The following is a 9,100-nucleotide window of genomic DNA, read 5'->3' as shown; positions in this document are numbered from 1 at the left end:
ATTATTTATAAAAATAATATATTATGTATATATAATAATAAAATATATGTATGTAATTTGTTGGTTCGATTTTTTTAAAACAAAATCGTCACCAAATCAAATAATATCGATTTATAAAATTCTAAATTAAACCAAATTCAAATAAAGTAAATTTATTTAATCAATTTGATTCATTTTTCGATTGGATCAATTTTCATCTAAACCATATGAACACCCCTATTAAATCCTCCCCATGGCATCATGTATTTGGAAGAAAATCAATAAAATGAAAGAATCATATATAAATCTCTAAAATAATAGAAAATAATATTGCAAATAAGGCCATTGCTACAAGTTTAAAAAGGCCCAAATGTCTTTATTTTGGGTGTTGTTTAATTGTTTCCTTATAATATTTGAAGTAATCAAAAAGGGTCAAAAATATCTCTAGCTAACATTGAAATATAAATAATTTTTTGAGATTGCGAATTAAGGTAGAAGATTAGAGTGAGTTGAGGGTTGCCTCGTTTTCAAGCAAGATAGGCTTGGTGGGTAGTTTGAGGCTCGATATTGATTTCTCCACGCATACCAATAATGTTAACATTTTTTCTTGTCCTTTAATATCGGTTATTACCTGATGTTTCATGTGATTTAATTATCACATCATTTTGCTCTAAATGTTATATACGCTTTTCGTATTATTTGCTATGACTTAGTTACTATTATGTGCAGAAAATCCTTTTAGAGAGACGCATATTGTCATTGTTATTCTGTAGGTTATTTGTTTATTTGATAATTTGTGTCATTCAAATTAAAAAAGCTTACCATATAATAATTGATGTAATTAATTGTCAAGAATTACATAAGAGTTTATAAAAGTTAAAATAATACACCCAAGTAAACAATGAATAATTTTACCATCCATCGAAATTTCTAAATTTTGCACCATTTATTTGATGCATACCTAAACTATTTTTTGTTCTAATTATCCTTGAATTTGATAATTTGATAGCTTTAGCCCCTTAAATCCCGACGTGATGAAGAGAATGAATATATCTTTTTTAGGCGTGTGAGAGTGAAAATATTTAAAAAATCTACTCACATCAAAGTATTTTTATATCGTTAATCAAACTATAAACATGATAAAGTTTATTTGTTCCAAATTATGTAGTATTATTTTTCTTTGAGAATGAATGTTTGAAAAAACCAAAACATTCATGTGTGATTTTAAGACATTAAAAAAAGTATATAATATAATTTTTCTTATTAGAAATATCTTTTTTACCTTTAATAAAATAATTTCACCACACAAATTTTTAAATATTTTTTTATTACAAGTCAAATATTATCACATAAATAAATAAGGAAACAGTATATTACGACGTCGTTTAGCTCTTTTACATAAACCCTGTCCAAAACCCTTTCCAAATTCTTTGGAAGATCCATTACATTAGCAGTTGAAAAAAAAATCGAAACTTTGGGTGCAGATATGGGTTGAAAAAGAAGAAAAACGAATTGGGGTTTCTTCGTTTTCATGGAAAACCCTAAAAAAATTGCTTCTTTAAATATGAGTAAATTAATTGGAGGAAAAGTTTGTGAAGAATTTACACCTGGGTATTATGGTGTTTGTGCAATTGGAGGGATGCTTAGTGCTGGAACTACTCATCTTGCTATTACCCCTCTTGATGTACTCAAAGTTAATATGCAGGTATATTTATCATCTTTTTTTCTTCTTCTAAATCTAGTGAGTTAGTGATAAGAGTTCGAAAAGGTCAAATCTTTGATGATTCCGTCATCTATGATTGAGTTTTGTTATTTTCTGGTTAAAGAATGTCCTTTTTAGTTGCTTTGGAACAATTAGGAGATTCTCTAGAAGAAAAACTGAAGTGCGGTTAGTGACTCTTAAACATGATTAGCAGTAGCTTAGTTTGTGAAGAATTGACATTTGGTTATTATGGTGTTTATGCAATTGGAGGGGTGCTTAACACCCCCTCTCGATATACTCAAAGTTGATATGCAGGTACATTTATTATCATTTTTCTAACAACTAATACCTCTTGTTCCTAATAATATATAGAGTTCGGAAAGGTCAAATCTTTGATGATTCCTTCCTCTATGATTGAGTTGTGAAAACTTTTGGATTGGTTTTCTATATCTGAACTGAATTCTTTCTAGTTAAACAATCTCATTTTAGTTGCTCTAGAACTATTAGGAGATTCTCTAGAAGAAAAACGGATTGGGGTTTTTATGTTGAACCAAAAGAGAGTGATGCTTTAAACATGAGTAGTAGTAGCTTAATTTGGAGGAAAATATGTGAAGAATTCATTTGACCTTTTTTGAACTCGTCTCTAACTCAACAGATTGGTATCAAGTGGTATTAGTTGTTATTAGAAGAATGGTGATAAATGTACCTACATATTAACTTTGACAACATCAAGAGGGGTGATAACAAGATGAGTAGTCCCATCACTAAGCATCCCTCCATTTGCACAAACCGCATAATATCCAGGCGTGCTTTGATGATTCCGTCATCTATGATTGAGTTACGAAAACTTCTGGATAGATATTCTATATCTGAACTGAATTCTTTTTTGTTAAAGAATCTATTTTTAGTTGTTTTGATACTATTAGGGGATTCTCTAAAGAGGAAATATGGGGTTCTTCTACTGGTGATTTTCAATGTTTAACCCGACTTTATTTGGATTTTATCAACGCGCACTCAATATTGGTGAGGATTTATCTTATATAAATAAAACTGATGTTACAGACTTGGGAGCTTGTAGTAATGTGAGAAAGCTTGTACAGGTGTGGAGTTGATCAAGACTGTAATCTTTTGGGGTTAATGTTTTTCTGTCAATTGTATTGATTAAGATTATGCTACGTAGTTTTTAAAATTTTCTTTGGCGTCTTTATTGCTAAATTTGCATCAATAAATAAATGTTTCCTTCTCCCGGGATTTGAGGTGTATGGCTGAGAAAATAATTTTGGGTTGTCATTTGGTCAGAATGAGTCAGAAGTAAATGTAGAGTTGCATTTCTGGTTTCTTATACACAAAATGCTAAGATAAAGAGTTGGCTAATGTCGCAGAATGATAGTTTTTTAAATTGTATAAATATTAAAAAGTCAAATTATTCGCATTTTGAATGATGCTTCAATAGAGTGGAATGGATGCAAAGCATTATTAAGCTGACCCAACTAATTTGGAATTTTGCTTCATAGTTGATTGATTGATTTGTGTACACATCAATCCCCTTTCGGTTGATATAGTTGCACATTCATTTATGGACTTAATTATGAATTACTGTTTGTAATTTGTAGGTGCACCCTATTAAGTATAGTAGCATTTCCACATGCTTTACGACTTTGTTGAGAGAACAAGGTCCCTCGGCATTTTGGCGAGGATGGGCTGGGAAGTTTTTTGGCTATGGTGTTCAGGGTGCTTGTAGATTTGGTCTGTATGAATACTTTAAGAAAGTATACTCAAATGTACTTGTGGATCAGAACAAGAGTTTAATATTTTTCGCTAGCAGTGCATCAGCTGAAGTAATTGCTAATGTCGCTCTCTGTCCATTTGAGGCCATTAAAGTTCGTGTGCAAGCTCAGCCTCATTTTGCCAAAGGCCTTTCTGATGGCTTTCCAAGAATATATGCATCAGAAGGCCTCCATGGGTATGAATCCAACTGTGGGACTTCTTTTCTCCTTTGGTGCAACGTTTCTTCATATTAACTATCTCTACAACTCCTTTTTCTGATTTCAGGTTTTACAGGGGACTTATTCCGCTACTGGGTCGTAATATACCATGTATCTCTCAGTCTTTGACACTCTATTCAGTTGATGTAAATTTGTATATATCTTATGAAATTTGTACATATATGTGATACCTATGAAACATTTGTGGTACTCTTTTCTTTTGAGGTTTAGAGAAATAATTAAAATTATTATTCAGAATTCTTCATATTAGTAGTTGTAGACTTGTAGTATTGCCCCTGTAGTCTCTTGTCCTTCAATTCTATTACTATCTGTTGTTCCTTGTACCGCGATTATCGTATTGCTTTGATGTAGTTTCTGTTCTGTTTCTTGTACTCCCGTTACATCTTGTTTGGGGCTGCTTTGAGCTGTCTTTCTTTGAGCCAAGGGTCTATCGGAAACAACCTCTCTACTTCTGAGGTAAGGTTAAGGTTTGCGTACACTCTATCCTCCTCATATCCCACTTTGTGGGACTACACTGGGTATGCTGTTGTTATTAGTCAGAATTCTGTGGCCACTTAGAACTGTTTTTGTTATGTCTGAGGCAGCATTATTGGCTTTAGTTGAAATCTAGCTGAAATGCGTTGCAATGGTAATACGAGTATCATTTGTGCTATAGATCAAATATTACTCTACCATCTGTTATTTCTAATCTTGGTCTAGTTGAATGGTGTATTTGTAGAAGAAATTGATGACTTTTAGTTGATATGTTGTTCGGACTCTCCAAAAATATTGCCGCATCCGCTGAAAATTTCGAGGAGTCCCGAGCAACATAGATTAGATATACTGCTACATTGTAAATGCTTTAGGGGTTTTCAGTAGAATGGTATCGATAAAATTAATGTTGGTTACTGTTTTTCCCGTTGCAGTCTCAATAGTTATGTTCTCAACTTTTGAGCATACAGTGAATTTTCTTTATAAAAAGTTAATCCAGAAAAGGAGGGAAGACTGTTCAAGAACTCAGCAGCTCAGTGTAACTTGTTTAGCTGGATATGCCGCTGGATCTGTTGGTAGTATTATCTCTAACCCCGCTGACAACATTGTTGCTTCTCTTAACAACAAGAAGGCCAGTAGCCTAAAACAGGTAAAATCTCTTACTGTTTTCCCACACCCTAAAATAAATAAAATAATATGAAAACAAAAATGAAAAACAAGAAGTACCGACAAAAAGAACAAGAGATGTCTACTACAATGATTCTCATGTTTGCTTCATTTCTAATTTTACCCGTTTACCTTTTCAGGCTGTGAAGAAAATTGGGTTTCTTAATTTGTTTACGAGAAGTCTTCCTATTAGGATAATGCTTGTTGGACCAGTTGTGACTTTGCAGTGGTTGTTCTACGACTCCATTAAAATATTAAGTGGATTGTAAGTTCTGTTTCCATACTCATATAGCTAATTGGTACATGATATGATTCAATTTCAACTTTCACTTTTCTATTGTTGCATTTTTTTGCATGAATATTGGCATGCGATTTCTTGTTATTTGGACATGCATCTGCTAGTTGAAAACCATGAGAGTTATTAGTTACACATAGCTATTATTAATGTGAACTGCTTTTCTTGCTTCTCATGAATTGGATAGATTATAGGATTTTTGACCAATTATAAGACATAGAAGAGCCACAGTAACTCGAGAAGTGATAACAATTGCTCTCACCAGGCATATGTGCACACTCAAGCACGTATAATTGACATTCACGTTGAGCTTTATCTAAACAACTTAATGTTCGTGCAAGTGGAATATAAGCAAAAAGAAACAGGAGAAGTCAACAAAAGATTATAGAATACCTTCAGCATGTGATTTTGTATGCTGGATACTTTTTTTTTGAAGTAATAAATTTCATTAGAGAAGGGCAAAGGCTTGCCCGTATACAAGAAGTATTGTATGTTGGATACTTAGTGGGCTATCAACACAGCAAAAGGGGGTTTGGCGGCTTTCAGGGAGGTCGCATTGGCTGCCTAGATATTCTAAAAAAAAAAGGGCAATAGCCAATTTTTTGTCCAAGTCTGATTTTAAAGGTAGTTTCTCTATCTGAATTAATTAGTTCAACAGAGCAGTAGCCAAATACATTGTCCAAGTACTGGTTTTAGCCTCAATTTGCTTGTGATTGAGGCATAGTAGTAGTGTAGCCTAGTGGTGAATGAGGGGGGAACTATGAGGTCTTAGGTTCAAATCCGGCAAAAAAAGCACCAGGTGATTTCTTCCCATCCGGTATAGCCTTGGTTGGCAGAGTTATCCAATACATGTGCTTGTGGTAGATACAGTCGAACCTCTCTATAAGCCGTCGTTTGTCCAGATATTGTTTGGTTGTTTACCAAGATATTGTTTTAGAGAACGTATAATATAACATAACATGAAAAAATGATTCCAATGAAAACCTGGCCGTGATAGTGAAATGTCATAGAGGATGATTGTTATAGAGAAGTCTGACCTTAGTAGGTACAAACGTACCCATTGAATTAGTCAAGGTGTGTGCGACTTGGTCCGGACACCACAATCATAAAAAAAGAGAGTTAAGGTCAGTACTCCATCACTTTGACAAGGGTCAACTGTAACTAATACCACTACCCTCCTTCAAATTCATTACTATTATAGTTCGAACATCACACGTTCTGTGTTAAGCCTTTGAGTAGCTAATCACGAAAATTTTGTTTGGAAGAGTTATTATTCCGTGTAGGAATTCTTCTGTGATGGGAGATACAGAAGAATTCTGGCCTGAAAGTTCCAGTGATGGGAGACTCCATGTTTTTATTTCGCTTCAGGATAACTGGAAGCTTGGCAAGTTTTGGGTGGAGTTTTAAGGTGGATGGGCTACTCCATCCATTACTTTAAGGTATTAGGTTGTATTATCAGATTCTTTCATAAATATCAGAGTCAACTTTTGGTAAGCTCATTCTTACACTTGTAAATTATATGAAAGTTGCCGCGTAAGTGCAAAAATCAAGTAACGTTGCAGGAAGGTATTGAGTTACATGGTTGTCCTACGTGAGTTGTGTAAGAGCTTTGGGAGGGGTTTATACAAGTTTTGAGCTATTCCACCCGTTACCTTAATATTTTGGGTTGGATGCTCAGATTTTTTTGCAAAGTCAAAGCAGACATTCATGTTATAGAGGGAATACATTATCTAGGTTGACTCTCATAGTAAGAAAATCCACTAGGATATTTGTTTCGCTGCTTCTTCTGAATTTTCCCGTCACCTGCATTCTCTGTTTCGTTATAACAAGTAAGACAATGTCCAATTCTTTGTGTAAATATGTGTTAGCTATTATCAATGTATCGTCAATTTGGATGACTGTCCGAGATTGTCCTTGAATCAATAGAACAAAATCGTATTTGCTTTGCCTTTTATATTGTCTCAAATGTTTGCCTTGATGTTTTGAATGTATATTTTGTAGGCCAACCAGTGGACATGTAATCAAAGATATAGAGGAAGATGAAAAGGCTCAAAGTCATTCAAGATGAATATAATGAGCACGCGAATACTCGTGCCCCTAATTTAGCAAATAGGGTGAACTAGCGATCCTCTTAACTGTTTTCTGGAAATGCTTGATCATTTACCAACAAATAAATCGTTGTACAGGCCATTTTTTTTCCAGCAAATAGCTCAATTTGCTGACTGGCTCTAGAGTGGGACAGATTTCTTTTAAGCTACCTGAAGAAGGTGAAATTTTTTTCGCGAGAAGAGAGGCTCTCTCGCTGTCATGCATTAACTTACACAATGGCGCAGGAGTTGTATCTGTGGCCCGGATAGTTACTCAATAATGGTTTTAAGAGATTCCACTAGCTAGAACCACAGTTACTCGAAATGTTGTTTACTGTTTTTGAGTACATGTCAGTTTACGGTATCGATCTGGCAAATTTTGACTTCTTAGTTTATGGTGGCGGAGCCAGAATTTTGATAATAAGCATGATGAATTCATCTGATTTGTATGATTTCAAAGCTGCTCAAGTGAGCACCTTATTGTTGATTTTTGTTTTCATATTTTGGAACCATTTTGTGAAGATATTGCATAAAGGCATTTTTGCTCCTATAGCTTCTTCTCCTTTGATTTCTGTTACTCTCTGTTGTTTCTTGTCTCTCGATTGTTGTATTCTTTTATTGTTGTTTTCATTATGTTACTATCTGTTGTTATTGTTATTATCTGTTGTTTCTTGAACTTCTGTTACTTCTTTCTCGAGACTGCTTTGGAGTTGTTTTTTCATGAGGGTCTACCGAAACAACCTCTCTAGAGACCTTTGAGGTAGGGGTAAAATCTGCCTACTCTCTACCCCCATCATATGTTGTTGTATTGCATAAAGGCATTTTGTCTCAATCTCCAAGTTAGGAATTGGACCATATTGACACTAGTTTTTCAAGAGGTTTCAACTATATTTTCTATGGGGCAAAATTTGCAAATAGCCAACTCTTTTGTGTTATTGAGAAATATTTATTGTCTTGAAGTTTCAAATTTCGCTGGTAAAATTTGGAATGTCTTGGGAGTTTCGTTGGTATAATTTGGAACTTCATGATACTGACTATTTCTCAACAACATGGCCAAAAAGTGGCTAGAGAACGTTATTTCTTGTCTTCCAAAATATGAGTCAAAGTTGACATCATTAATATAGGCTATAAGTAATGATGATGACAGTATTGCTGGGCACTTAAGTCTACAACCCTAAAATTGGGGACAGAACAAGAAAGATTATGTCATAGGTAAAGTAGTCCAAGAAGTTGCATCGTGCGTGAATTGGTAAAGTTATTGTCATGTAACTGACTAAAATGTTACGAGTTCGAGCTGTGAGAAAAATAGTCTGTTGCAAAAATATAGAGTCACCTTTGTGGTCTAGCCTTGCTTGAAATCCCGTGCATAGCCAAAGCTTAGTGTATCAAAGTGCCCTATACGCACATATAGCCCCAAAATAGACGAGATGATAAAAAAAGATGAAGTGATGATCACGTGTTAGTCCGACTTTTCATTGGCCAAGCATGTAAAACTTCTTTTGATGATATGTATAGTTGAAATTTTAACCTACGACTCTTCAACAAGTCCCTTTATGTGCCTTCTAGAAACTCCTTTTAATAATAGGCGGAAATATATTTTACTTTTCGAGTTGCAATGAGATATTTTAAATTTAATATAAGATATCTTGTCAACTCTGATATCATATTCAAGTGAATGACCAGCTTATTTAAAAATTTAAATCGTTGGAGACGATCATACGAGACTGACCAGTTTAATGAAACAAAAAATTCTATATTCCATGCATACCGATCTTAAATTTTGATCAAATTTGATTTTACTACTACAATAACATCAACTAGATGATACTATTCAAACTATTTTTAAAAAAAAATCAAATTCTTTAATTACTGCTAATTTTGGTCTTCATTTAAT

The 9,100-nt window shown here is 33.9% G+C and overlaps 1 protein-coding gene across 1 annotated transcript; it reads left to right on the top strand.

Annotated features, from left to right (window-relative positions):
* Positions 1–1,388: 1,388 nt before the first annotated feature.
* Positions 1,389–7,756, top strand: LOC102599564 (mitochondrial phosphate carrier protein 1, mitochondrial-like). Its single transcript, XM_006343256.2, has 6 exons — positions 1,389–1,684; positions 3,295–3,644; positions 3,734–3,777; positions 4,593–4,807; positions 4,965–5,089; positions 7,121–7,756. Exons 1-6 carry the CDS (start codon positions 1,511–1,513, stop codon positions 7,185–7,187), a joined length of 975 nt encoding a protein of 324 aa, XP_006343318.1. The 5' UTR covers positions 1,389–1,510; the 3' UTR covers positions 7,188–7,756.
* Positions 7,757–9,100: the final 1,344 nt, after the last annotated feature.

This window comes from Solanum tuberosum, unplaced genomic scaffold (assembly GCF_000226075.1).
Source record: "Solanum tuberosum cultivar DM 1-3 516 R44 unplaced genomic scaffold, SolTub_3.0 scf00039, whole genome shotgun sequence".
In the NCBI taxonomy this organism is placed as follows: Eukaryota; Viridiplantae; Streptophyta; class Magnoliopsida; order Solanales; family Solanaceae; genus Solanum; species Solanum tuberosum.
This window is presented reverse-complemented; position numbering and strand designations above follow the sequence as displayed.

Coding starts and splice junctions, on each gene's coding strand:
- LOC102599564 (XM_006343256.2), top strand. CDS start 1,511: ATGGAAAACCCTAAAAAAATTGCTTCTTTAAATATGAGTAAATTAATT. Junction 1,685..3,294: donor TACTCAAAGTTAATATGCAG/GTATATTTATCA, acceptor TGTAATTTGTAG/GTGCACCCTATTAAGTATAG. Junction 3,645..3,733: donor GCATCAGAAGGCCTCCATGG/GTATGAATCCAA, acceptor TTCTGATTTCAG/GTTTTACAGGGGACTTATTC.